The sequence below is a fragment of the Achroia grisella genome, unplaced genomic scaffold (genome assembly GCF_030625045.1).
Source record: "Achroia grisella isolate CSIRO2021 unplaced genomic scaffold, CSIRO_AGI_Agris_v1 utg487, whole genome shotgun sequence".
Lineage (NCBI taxonomy): Eukaryota > Metazoa > Arthropoda > Insecta > Lepidoptera > Pyralidae > Achroia > Achroia grisella.
This window is the reverse complement of record NW_026712891.1, coordinates 3,897,809-3,912,074: the sequence shown is the minus strand read 5'-3', so window position 1 is coordinate 3,912,074 and position 14,266 is coordinate 3,897,809. Positions and strand designations below refer to the sequence as shown.

Below are 14,266 nucleotides of genomic sequence, written 5' to 3'. Positions count from 1 at the left end.
CTGCGTACCACACTGTTGCCCCAGTGGTTATTATTAAACTTCAAATGGAAAACTTCTGTAAAAAATTAATGACAAGACGAACAAAAAAAGGCCCCGGTACTCACAAATATATTACTGGCCAATATCATATAACATAACATAAAACACTATAGTTAATATAAAAAAACATAGACATTAAAAAAGATAGTATATAAAACAGTTCGTAACAGTTACCTTTCCGAAGTCGGTTGAGAATTTGCGCTCTCCATGACCTGACAATCGCCTAATCTTTACAATATTTAACTGGATTAAGTATATGGATCATAACATACTGCACTTATAGTATTTGTACACACTTAAGCATATTTAATGAGATATGATTTGAGTACTGTCACTTTATTCTAATTCATGGTTAAATATGTACACAATTAAATATGTTAACAAAGATATCAAAGAACTATAAGCATAGCATGAATAGATACGTAATTAAAAGGTTCCGTCTGATCTATGTATCTATGGTATAATATCTATTACTATCAGTAGTAGTGCTTTTAAGTACAAAATTTCAAATGCATTGTAGTCAATGTACATTTGACGACCTCGGTGGTCGTGTTTTAGCACACCGCTTTACTTAACATGGTCGCGGGTTCGATTACTCGCACGGTACAAACATCTGTATTCATGACTATGATTGTTTGTATCGTTCTGGGTGTTTTCTGTGTATATTATGTAGGTATTTACAAAAAAAATCTAAATATTTATATAAATTGTCTAGTACCTACCTATAACACAAGCTCTGTGCTTACTTTAGAACTAGATGGCGTTGTGTTAACTGTTCAGGGTATTATACTTAATATTGTAAGGAAATGTGGGCAATAGCTTTCTCACATTTCCCTGGATATATTATATATATATATATATATCCAGGGAATTATATATAATATATCCAGGGAAATGTGAGAGAGAGAGATATATATATACCCTTTTTCCACCGGACCTCTGAGGAGCTCAGACGTATATGTGATTAAAACCAATTTTAATTTAATTTAATTTAAATATTTTCATATAAATAAGTGTTATAAATCAAGACGGCTACCAGGGTAACAGAAACAGACAACAATCTACTACTACGGATAGGAGTAAGACCACCACTATTGTATGCAACTAACAGAGATAGATAACATTCAGTAACGTCCACTTCAACCTACCACTGCAATTACAAAGTCCACTCAGCGTCAGCCAAAGACAAATAAACCACGCCCACAACCCCGATTCGTGCGTGGACGCATCCCTCCCCCGCACAACTTACCCAAGAAGTTGCCGTCGGAAGCGTTCTCATTTAGGCCTAGCCGACAAATTATTCTAACATGGCGTTACGGCATTCGCCCCCTGCATCCAGAAAATCTTCTAAAAATTCAACACCTGTACATTATGGTTCTGACTCAAACTTATACAACCGTCAGGATGAAAAAGAAACACAAGAACCACAGAAAAACATTACGAAACGAATAAAACGCAGAATGGATGAATTGCCGAATCAAGACGAACCTTCTTTATTCGAAATTAAAAATATGTTCATGGATATTAAATCCAAACAGGATACTCTACTCGAAAAGAGTGAGGAAATGCAGAAATCCATCGATTTTATCTGCAATCAATATGATGCCATGTTCACTAAAATTAATGCATTAGAAAACCAAAACAAGGAGTACAAAAAACAAATTAATGTTCTGGAAAATAAGTTGGATTCATTGGAAAGGAACAACCGTGCAACATCAATTGAATTACGTAATATCCCGAAGCAAGAACGTGAAAATAAACAAACTTTTACTGAGATTCTAAACAGTGTCACCACGGCTATCGGTTTGAAATCCAAAATTGAAGCTTCACAGATCCGAGACATTTTTAGAACTAAGTCAGAAACTATAATCGTTGACCTGACCACTACAAGTACAAAAGAGACCATAATATCTGAAGTAAGAAAATTTAATAAAAACAAAAAGTCAAATAAAGAAGCCCAATTAAATACACAACACTTATCCATGCCTGGACAAGCCAAACCAGTTTATGTTTCGGAATTACTCACCAACAAAAATAAGAGATTAGGATATCTCGCCAGAAATATGGTGAAAGATAAAAAAATACTTGCCACCTGGATTTCCTACGGAAGCATTTATATACGGAAAGAAGAAGGGCAAGCGCCTATAAAAATCACGGAGGAAGAAGGACTTACAAAGTTGATATTGTGACTCTCTATATATTGTATAAGATTGTTTTTTAGCTTAATTATCATATTTATCCCTTTATACCTAAATCATTATACTTCACACATACACTATTACAATAGATACAATAACTATCATATTTTTTGCCGTTATACGCGAGTATATTTGGAAGTAATCTCAATATTATATACCCACATACCCCCTACTTTTATATATATATCAGCGTCAAATTGTAATTTACTTGGCTTTTTGGTTAATTTTAAGATAATCCACGTGGTATTTTTTATAAAGCCTTTGTCAAAAACAGTGTTCTACTATGATTGCTTTTTGGTGTCATTCCTTAAAGCTTATTTTAACTATATTCTCCACTATTATTTATTAAAAACTCATTCACCAATAAACTCTTACTTTAGAATATTAATAATTGTCGACATCAGATTGAGTCTAATGGAAACTTATAATAAAATTCGATACAAACAGTAAAGACAACTCAAATATAAACAATGATTTAGACTCTTTCTCTATAGCTGAACAATTTAAATGTGATATAGACAAAGTTGATAATTTTTTACAAAATTGTAAAAATAACTTAAAAATAATATCACAAAACATCAGAAGCATCGCCTGCAATATGAATAACTTCAATACACTGCTTGCCCGATCGAATGCAGACTGGGATCTTATTATTCTGACAGAGTGTTTCCTTTCTTCTACAAGTGTTATACCAACCGTAAATAACTACAATTTTATTGGCACAAAGAGAAATTTATCTAAAAATGAAGGAGTCGTTGTCTATTTCAAAAGCAATATCCAATTGACATATGAAGAGCCACAGGTAGATGACGCTAACTGCTTGCTGATTAAACTAAACTCAAACACTTGTGTAATAGGTATCTATCGTCCGCCGAGTTATCGTAATATCACCAATTTCATTTTCTCTCTGGATATAGTATTGCGTTCACTGAGTCACTATAAAAATATTATTATTATGGGAGATATCAATATTAATATATGCCCTAGTGTAATAGATAGCCATGGTAATGAGTACCTGAACCTCTTGGCAAGTCATGGCATCTTACCCGGACATACGCTTACAACACGTGGTGATTCTTGCCTAGATCATATTCTGCTTAAAACTAAATTAAAAGCGCAATGTTATATTATTCAATCTACTATTACAGACCATGAAGCTATCGCACTAAATTTATACTTAAATTCTAAACTTATCAAAAAACCTTTGAAATCCAACAGTATTATTGATTACTATTCTTTAGACTCTGATATCAAACATATCGATTTCTCAGCAATTTATTCAATGGCAAACGTTGACAACGCAACCGTATTTTTTCTAGACACATTACAGCAATTAATCAATAAGAACACTAAAATAAAAACCGTTCCAAATAGGAAACGTGTACTTAAACCGTGGATTACAAGCGGTCTCCTGCGCTGCTTGAGAAATAGGTATAACTTGTATAAAAAGTATAGACAAAATCGTAATAATTCAACTATCGAATGCACATTTAAGAGGTATAGGAATTTCTGTAACGCTATTCTTAAAAAAGCCAAAATAGATTATGAAAACAACTTAATAATGGACGCAGGAAATAACACAAAAAAAATATGGAACGTAGTTAAGGACATGACTTATAATAATAATAAAACCGATCATTCTATTTCCTTATCTCAACTCACTCCCCACAAGAGAGTGTGAATAAAATAAATTCTTTCTTCGCCAATACGGGGAGTAGACTAGCCAACAAAATTTCCTTAAATCACGCGCCAGAAGCTACCAACAATCAATTAAAGACACCGGTTAACTCATTCGTTTTACTACCCACTGACGAAACAGAAATCAGACAAACGATATTAGGATTAAAGAATGACTGTGCAACTGGTTATGATAACATATCTGGAAAAATGCTGAAAAGATATTGCTCCATACTGACAAAACCCATAACTTTTATCTCTAATCTGGCTTTTGAAACAGGAATCTTTCCACGAGCACTTAAGGTCTCAATTGTAAAACCCATTCACAAGAGCGAGAGCAATATCGATGTCAATAATTATAGGCCAATTTCTATTCTTCCATCCTTATCTAAAATCCTCGAGAGGCTACTGAATAAACGACTGATTAACTTTATTGAAGCTAACAATATTCTGTCACCGGCACAGTACGGTTTTAGAAGAGAGAGATCCACGGATGATGCAGTACATGACCTCACTGATTCAGTAGCCTGCAATTTGGACATAGGACTAAAAACCATTGCTATCTTCATCGACTTGGCCAAGGCCTTTGATACCGTCTCCGTCCCCTTGCTTATCCATAAACTAGAGATGATTGGTGTGAGAGGCCTACCCCTGGTACTTTTTTCTGATTACCTAAAAAATAGATTCCAAAGAGTTAAAATTGGTCATTGGATCAGTGACGAACTCCCAATTACCTACGGGGTCCCCCAAGGCAGTATCCTCGCTCCGACCTTATTTCTAGTCTACATAAACGGACTTTGTCAGCTCGAACTACAAAATTGTAAAATTATTGCATTTGCTGACGATACTGTCTTAATATTCCGTGGTACCACTTGGAACGAAGCATTTAATTTTGCTCAAGAGGGATTCAATAAGGTCAGCGACTGGCTGTGCAGAAATATACTTACCCTAAATGTATCAAAAACCAAGCTCATGACCTTTGCTCTAACAAAGAAACGGATACCTACTGACCACTACGTATTAGGCCATAAATGTAACAACAAATACAATGACTGCAATTGTGAACCTCTTGAAAATTGCGACACGTTGAAGTATCTAGGTGTAATGATCGATAACACCTTAACATTCAAAGCTCACACTCAAATGCTTGGTGCAAGACTCCGCAAACTAATTTATATTTTCAAAATCCTTAGACACCTATCGGACCCTAAAGTAATCAGAATGGTATATTTTGCGGTATGTCATTCCCTTATAAGATATTGTATTTCCTCCTGGGGTGGTGCTGCCAAAACACATCTTATGACTGTCGAAAAAGCTCAACGCGCGATACTGAAGGTCGGGGCTAGACTCTCGTTTCGCCACCCAACTGCTAACGTGTACGAGATTTGGGATGTGCTGACGGTTAGACAATCTTTCATCCTTGCAATTACTTTACGCATGCATTCTGGAGTTAACTTCGATCCCGTTTTGATGGGCACGAAACGTAGGAAGGGAACAGTATGCCAAACTAAACCCTTTAAAACCACCTTAGCTCAAAGATTTTATTGTTTCTTGGGCAGCTACTTGTACAATAAGATAAATAGCATACTTTCCTTCTATTGTTTGCCTTGCAGTAACTGTAAATTGAAGCTCACTAAGTGGCTTAAAACACTGGATTACGACGCTACGGAAAATATACTAACCATCTTAAGCTGAATTTTACTTAGTATTTATTTGTATAGTTAATAGGTTTGAAGAATATTTGCTCCATTGTACACACGTCACTAACTTCCAAATACTCCTATACTCACACATTCACACAAACAATCAGCCTCAGTGGGGCAATTACACACACACCCACACTTACACGCATACACACTCACACAAACATATACACTCTCACACACACCCACGCTCACACGCACATACTCACACACATACGCATACTCACACACACACGCATACACACACACACACACGCACTCATACACATAGGCCCACCCTTCTCAATGGTATTCCAACATTCTCTTTCCACAACCGTGTACTCTCTACTTTATTAATTTGCCTACTATTTTTTTCGTTTTTTTTTTTCTTTATATCTCTAAACGTTGTATAATTATAATTTATTTAGTGTAGTATAAGCATCATAATTTGTTTAACTTGTATCAATTTTCGGTTGGGGGCCTGGTGATCTGTATTACAGGTTATGCCTATCTCAGACACCAGCTCCTCACAGCAAATCGATTAAAATAATAAATTTAAGTATTTGACTATAAAAAATACTACATGTATTGTTGCCATTATGTTTGTGAGGAGAAATAAATAAATCATATAAATCATATAATAAATCATATAATAATATATATATTATATACATATATACGGGCACTACAGGTACACTACAGGTATACTTTTATACATATATATACGAGTACATGTAAATGAATTGTTACCAAGGTAGACTATTAAAAGCCTGCCTAATCAGCCACCAAGCAACTTGCTATGTAAGCTATGTTTTCGTTGTGATATTACAAGGTTAATACACATAATATATTAGTTCTGAGGAATGGCAACACGCTTGTTACATGTAGACAACGGTTATGAGGTTGGCGACAGCTTCTTCTATATTAAAACCATATCTATGGTCTGGGTATCTCCAGATCGAGTGATAATTATGTACCCTCTATCCAATTTCCAAGCTACCACTACTGGAAACCATCGTCTTTACCTAATTATTAATTGATAAGTACAGTGGCCTCCACGCGATCCACCTAGGAACATCTTGGTTAATTCGTAACAATGAGCCAACTGAACTGACTCCATCCTGTCATCTCCCACTGCTGCCCCGTCAGTGTGCGTGTATTACGTTAGTGCTGGTGGGTGCACCATACATAAAAAATAGGACTACCCTACACTGTTTTTTTTCTTATGGATCTAAATGTAAACATATATTATTATTATTAATAATAAAACATATATTGGTCTCTTTTTTCTCCAATCAGCCTCTCATGTGGGACGTTGTACGTGTAGAGCCGTTTCGTCGACTACTAAAGTAGCCAGCCAAGCTCCTCCCAAAAGCACAGAAGGCTTCTGATGTCTTCACGTGCTCCACGGAGATGGCTCGCAGTTCCGAGGATCGTGGCCACTACTACGAAGTCCAGGATTACGTGAGCGGCCGCTTAAAAACAGCCCTGACAAACGGGGAATCTTTAGCACATTTATTTATTTATTTTAAGGAGATTAATGGTGTAATTTTTCATGTTACTTGTCATATTAAATTATTCTATGCCACTTAATAATCTTAGCCAATAGTACATATATATATATTGTGTTTGTTTAACGGACAGTAGCCCTTTATTGTCCCTATTACTATTTTAAGGTTTTGCCTATTTAGGTTCAGTAGGTATTTTGTCAATCGTTGGTTTACTACTTGAATTGCTACTATTGATTGTTTCTTGTACATTATAATAGAATGGTGCATCCGCCTGCGCTAACGATTTACGCGGCGTACCAGTGAAGGATGATAAGATGAGCATGAGATCAGGTCCGTTGGCCTGTCGTGGTATTATCATCGTCCATGAATTTATCGTGATGGATTCCAAGAACCACATAGAGGTCAACCTAAATTGGCACATTGCTAACAATGGGTTTATTATTCCACATTATTTTTTTTTTTTTTTATTTAAGCTTTATTTTCCATATAAATACAATTTTATTTTTATTTTAACCAATTTGGTTCCTTTATATGTGGGTAAATGTCCACATTACAAACAATCCCCTTCCCCTGGACTACACGAATAGTGAAGTGATAGTGACGATCCAGAATCAGCAGACCACGTAGTTTTTAGCTCCCATATAAGTATTTTTAAACTATTAATTTTTAGACTACTAGCGCCGCATGAAGAAGGAAGGGGGAGTAGTTTTGGAGGGCTTTGATGATTTCTCGAAAAATGTGCTAGTCAGAGACGTGATTCCATTTTACTATGCATGCTATTCATCTAACATAACATTCACCTTTTTTATTATTTACTAGTTGGACAACTTCATCTGCCTCACAATTATTTGACATTTATCTTTCTATTTTGCCCAATGTACATAATATCTTTTTAAATTATAGCCTATGTGATATTCTGATATATAAGTATATATTACTATAAAGTTTCAGCACAATGTGTTCAATAGTTTTTGCGTGAAATAGTAACAAACATCCATCCATACTCACAACCTTTCTCATTTATAATATTAGTAAGATAATACAATTAGGTTGTTGGTGTAAGTTATTTCAAACTATGTATACTAACAAAATAACTTTTATTTATTATTCAATTAAATAACATTTATCTATTTATATCACAACTATTTGTATCTAGGATGGTTTTCAGGGTCGCCTGTATGATATTCTGAATATGTGGGAAATGACTCAGCACCCTTTATAGGTGTTGTTGGAAGAGAGCCGCCTTCAGCAAGTCTCTTTGCTTCTATTTTAGCTGCATTTTCCTTCTTCAATTTGGCTATAGCTAAATTATTAGCTATTTCTTCTTGTGTGGGGGGATCTGTCCTGAAGAAAAAAATAATTTTAGTTTAATTGGAAAAATTATCTTAACTTTCTCATTTAGAACAACTTAATATTAATAAACTATAAAAATTTAATTGACTACATTATTCCATTTTATATGTACTATATTTAAATAATTAAAAAGTACTAAGCAACTTGAGCTTTTCTGATATATAGATAAACAATCATACCAACCTCCTCATTCTGAGCCAAGCCTCCCATTCAGCTGGTATAGGGTCTAAAAAATCCTGACCCTTGGGTGGATCATACCATCTAGAAGGCTTCCGTTTACCAACACTAGGATCAGCAGGTATTTCATAATAAATGTTACCTATGTAGTCTTTACCTAAATAATAATAAAATGTTATTAAATAATATAACGTGTGAATATATTGGAAACAATCCAAATGAATCAGTTACCCATGTTGTTTCCTGTAATCTGCCTAGGTTTAAAGGAATTGATGAAATTCCTAAATACGATTTTCCACAGCTGACGATATTCACCGCTAGACATCTGCGAAAATATGGTAAGTCAATATTACAAATTGCATAATTATTGTTGATACACAAAATTGTGAAAATTAACGAATGCGTGATTTTTTATATTTATATATAAAATTACGCAACAGTGCATTTTTTATAATATATATAATGGGATTATGTATTACTTACCTTTTTAAAGTATTTTTAGCACATTACAGTAATTAATTAAAATATTAAATTATAATGTAAATAACAATATGTATCAGACAATATCTTACTATCAGAATTCAGAATGTAAAATTTTGACATTGACAGAAAAGTAGTGTTACCAGGTGACTATCTTATGCACTCATAGAAATTTTATTGATACTTGAATTCAGTTTACGAGTATTCTTTTTCTTGTAATTGTACGTTCACCTCCATGTTTATTTCATAACACTGTCATACGGTTTCCATATCCTCAAAAATCTCTTTAGAAACTAATTTAATTCCTAATATTAGCATCTTCTTATCTGACTATAGCAACCCTCATAGTAATTGTCGTATATCTATATAGATACAATAGTATCTATGTCTGCAATTCTGTATCAATATTTATTAGTAATCTGTGCCGTGTACGCAACGCAACAACTTTAAGAAACTATTTTATGTATTGTTGTATTTTACATGTGTTTTTAATTAATATTACCGTAAGCAGTTACATTTTTTAAGTGAAATTACGTCCAGAAGAGTTTTTAAACTAATCATTCATCATGGCGAAAATGGCATTTCAGCACCAGGCCGGAACGGCTATGGAATGCCTGAGTGTAAGTTTTAGAGACCACTCCCCAATATATTTTTCTTGCACTGTGTTAAACTGTTATCATGTATGTATTATAACTCCGCAGATACCAATAACATTACAAAAAGAAGCTGGCGTAGATGCCGAAGGGCGAGAAGTTATGAAATGTGGCTTTAAAATCGGTGGTGGGATTGATCAAGATTTTCGCAAAAGTCCTCAGGGATACACTGATAACGTAAGTGGTAATGCTTGTTTTATACAAGTATGTAACATAACTTAATATCATCCATGATATCATACTTTATATTGTGAAATATATACAAACATGTCAAGATTCTTTACTAAATATCACACCTAACAAAAAAAAGCAGTATATGCATTGTTATACTTTAAATAATAAAATGTCAACATAGCACCAAAAATAATAAAAATTAATTTGCAGGGCATATATGTAACTGAAGTTCATGAAGGAAGTCCAGCAGCTAAATCAGGATTAAGAATGCATGATAAAATATTACAATGCAATGGCTATGACTTCACTATGGTAACACATAAAAAAGCTGTTAGTTATATAAAGAAACATCCTGTTCTAAATTTATTAGTGGCAAGAAAAGGTGTTACATCAACATAATCTGTGACATTTGAAAATATAAGGAGTAATTACTATTATTCTTCAGGATATTTGGTTAATGGTGACAACAAGAATGCACTGTGAAAAGCAAACTGATGTTATTATTGTATATTCAGTACCACTGTGAATTGTTATATAAAAAACAGTGGGTTCAGCAAATTTATTTGAATAATATTTAATAATTACTTTTTATATTATAAATTTTATAGAGCACATGACATTGTGAGCTATTCATAGTGGATCCTGCATCAATTAAACTTAAGTATTATATAAAGAAGTGATTTTATACAGTTATTTATTTTTAAATCGAATTATTATATACTTTGTATACACAAATATGAAGTAATTAAGGAATTTCATGAATATGCTAACACAATCAAACACTAACCAGTGTATGTACTGTGAAAAGTACAAATAATTATGCTGGAAAATGGTATAATTTACAAATGAGTTACCATTAACATTTAATAATTCACTCCAAAGTACTATGTTGACATAGACAAAATTGTTTCCACCTTTTTCATATTATAGCAAAATGAATTATTATTTAGTTGAAACATTATTTTCACCTAAATATTTACTATTGTTAAGTCTAAAAATTTAAATTTATTATAAGTTGTGTATAAATCATTATCTTGTTAATGAGTTATGGTGTGGTACAATTGTTTACTATAATAGTATACTTGAAATTTTATATGAACATTTTATTGTGAAATCTATATTTCAACATTAAATTTGTGCTGTGCCAAATATTAGTATTATAGCCATTAATTATTACATACAGAGTCCACTGTGAAGTAAATGTTTATCACAGTATATAAATTAATTTAAGAAAATTGTGAATGTGCACATGAGTGTATATGTTAAAAACAAATTCATGTCTAAAGACTATAAATGTATAAGTTTTTTTACTATAAGTATCTATATAAAAACCCATAAACAATTAAATATTTACTCAAGTTCAGTTAGTATGTGATGGAAAAGGGGAGACAAAGGATTAGCTCTCCTTCAAATGCTGTAGAATAAACTTCAAATATGAATTGAATATATGCATCCTTATATATATTTTATTATGTATAATTTATAGATAGGAATTTATAAATTTAAAGCCATAAACTTACAGTACTACCTCACAGTGTAATATTTACAATTTTCTTTATTTACTTATGTAAGATTGATTGATACACATAAATACTTTACCTTCATAAAGGGTGAGAACAACAATTAAAATGTTAAGTGCTCCCAACCAAGCAAAGAAAAGAGGAGGCGAAAGTGTTTTTCAATATTCATCAATCTATTCTTACGAGTTAGGAAACTATGAGTACTCTTAACTTAACATGACCTTTACTCGACACATCACCTTTTTAATCCTTGCCAATATATTATAAAATTACTGTAAATTTAATTTGATTTAGACATTATTGTTTATTTATATTATGGACTCTGCATGTATTTAAATGTACACATTCCAAATCACTTTTATTATTGTGACGTCATAAATACCATCTAACTTCAGACTTTCTGTCAGATTGTATCTTAAAGAGATGAGCCAAAGAGTTGTACTAAAATAAACTTTAACAACCCCTATTGATAATATTTCACACTACCTAATTTCAAGTAAATAGATGTATGTACTTAGTATGTATAAGGTCCATTTTTGGAGAATGAAAGTGCATTTACAATTTTAAATACTCTACTAAATTAGTTATATTTTTTCATTGATTATTTAATATAAGGGACGAAATTAAATGTATAATTTATAATTTATTTAAGGCCTCTGGAGCTATGTCATGAATATCACATCGAGAAAATTTACAAATAAATATTACATGTTATACTAATCAATTGTTGATCTTAATTTTGTTTCTAAATGTTTATCTGCTTTATTTTCATATATTTTGGAATTAAATATATCCTGTCTTCCATCTGTTCATCCTTATATCTGTATGGCAAATTGTAGTATCATATGTATAGCCTATTTGTAGTAAAAAGGTAGCAAACAGACAGCCAGAAACTTTTGTATTAGTACAGATTCAGGAGAATGTACAGTTGTACATAAATTTATAGTAGGTACAGAACAGCCCTTTGAGATATCTATTATCTCAGAATCAACCAACAACTACAGTTGCAAGTGAAAAATTCTGTATCTGGATCACACTGTATTTTACCGTCAGTCTGTATTGCTAAGTAGTGTAGCTAAAACTGGGGTTGTATACTGCCGCACAATGAATCCACAGTAAGGGAAGGAATATAAGAAAATTTCAAACATTTTTATTTTCTCAAAACTATGTTTCACGACTTATTGCATGTATGTATATGTGTCTATTTTTAGTCATGGTTATTGACTTATTTACGATTTATCTATATTTTGAATAAAATACCAAGATTTAAAGATTGTTATCCCAGATCGTTATAAAACCATATAGTGGCAGTAGGACATATAAAGATGCCCATATTTCGCTGAATACTTTCGAATCCATCGCGTTAGACGACATGCCTACCGCCGTCTCTCGGAAGTTCCGACCTTCACATTGTGTATACATATTGAGTATGGTACACGGAGTATCTACTCTGCGGCACTATACACATATACCTACTATATTATTTCTTGTCACATGTATTCTTTAATGGTTCACCCTCCTGCATTAACGGTTTACACTAGCAGAGCACCAGTGGAGGATAATTAGATGGGCATGAGGTCAGGTCAGTTAGCACATTGTGGTAAATTCACCAGGAATTTATGGTTGGTGGTTTCCAAAGAGAATGGCGTGGTAATCAACCTGACATGGTATATTGCTAGTAATGAGGTCATCAGTTAACATTACTAATATCTCCCTTCCCCTATCGCAAGTAGTAAACAAAGTAGTATTGGATAGTGCATGTTAAAATTTGTGTACTAGATTACCAATAGTAATTAGTAATGTGTGCCAGCATAAGTAACATGTAAAGTTGACTTTCATGCAGTTCCCCCTGGAAACCACTGTGTTAAATTTCTGGTGATCTTGGCTCATCTTATACTATAAAATATGGCATATTGTAACAGTAATAACAGAAAAGTACTCAAAAATATCTAATTTATAATAGCAAATTTAAAAAATAATCATAAGATTTTCCAATTATCTTGAAATATAAATATTACCTAGTGAAAATTAAATGTACATGATAAATTAAAGCTCAGAATTTTATTACTAATCAACAGTATAATTTTAATTTATTATTAAATATTTCAATTTAGGTGAATAAAATATTTATGATTTTGCTGGGGGCCAATCCCACTGGCCCTTAGGGGGTTTAGCCACAAGAGGTTCCCATGGCTTCCAGTTCAGCATTTTCCTGGCCAAACTAAGTTCATTTTCAGCTTGAATTATCAACTCCTCAGCTTGACCACAATTGATTTTTTGTTCAATCTCATAGACATCCTTAGTCTGTGAAAACATGAGAAAATAATGTAAATATTAATCATTGAACTCAAAGTGGGAAATACCTAATGCTTACATTTATATACATCAACATATAACTGAATAATATTTCATGATATAGATATGTATGATTTTATCAAGGTATACATAAATTGATTACCTGTGTAAGTACGGCAGCCCTTTCCTTTACGATTTGCTCGGTATATTTTCTATATACTGATGTTTCTGGCATTTTTTGCACAGTTCTAAGGATTTTTCCATAGAGTGCACCCAATGTGTGATGAGGATTTCCAGATACAGCGAGACCCGTAAGTCCCGTTGTCTGGAAACAAAAACAAATAACCTATGGTATTTTTATGTTCACTAGAACAAAATCAAAACAAAAAGTTTACGTGTAAAAATTTCGAACAGATCTTATGTAGTGCCACAAAGATGATAATAGATTTGATAACTAATAATATAATTATGATATAACATAAATATTTTAGTGTACCTTTTTTAACA

The 14,266-nt window shown here is 32.7% G+C and overlaps 3 protein-coding genes across 3 annotated transcripts; 1 reads left to right on the top strand and 2 right to left on the bottom strand.

Moving 5' to 3' along the window:
* Positions 1-8,189: 8,189 nt before the first annotated feature.
* LOC131846019 (NADH dehydrogenase [ubiquinone] 1 alpha subcomplex assembly factor 2) lies at positions 8,190-9,193 on the bottom strand. Its single transcript, XM_059195221.1, has 4 exons — positions 9,121-9,193; positions 8,869-8,962; positions 8,644-8,794; positions 8,190-8,451 (listed from the first exon to the last, which is right to left on the bottom strand). Exons 2-4 carry the CDS (start codon positions 8,960-8,962, stop codon positions 8,250-8,252), a joined length of 447 nt encoding a protein of 148 aa, XP_059051204.1. The 5' UTR covers positions 9,121-9,193; the 3' UTR covers positions 8,190-8,249.
* A 343-nt stretch (positions 9,194-9,536) lies between these two features.
* On the top strand, positions 9,537-11,840 carry LOC131845973 (tax1-binding protein 3 homolog). The gene is made up of 3 exons (XM_059195147.1): positions 9,537-9,737; positions 9,819-9,947; positions 10,155-11,840. The coding sequence occupies exons 1-3, from the start codon at positions 9,684-9,686 to the stop codon at positions 10,341-10,343; spliced, it is 372 nt and encodes a 123-aa protein (XP_059051130.1). The 5' UTR covers positions 9,537-9,683; the 3' UTR covers positions 10,344-11,840.
* Positions 11,841-13,507: 1,667 nt separating this feature from the next.
* LOC131846013 (NADH dehydrogenase [ubiquinone] 1 alpha subcomplex subunit 5) lies at positions 13,508-14,113 on the bottom strand. The gene is made up of 2 exons (XM_059195215.1): positions 13,923-14,113; positions 13,508-13,768 (listed from the first exon to the last, which is right to left on the bottom strand). The coding sequence occupies exons 1-2, from the start codon at positions 13,992-13,994 to the stop codon at positions 13,592-13,594; spliced, it is 249 nt and encodes an 82-aa protein (XP_059051198.1). The 5' UTR covers positions 13,995-14,113; the 3' UTR covers positions 13,508-13,591.
* Positions 14,114-14,266: the final 153 nt, after the last annotated feature.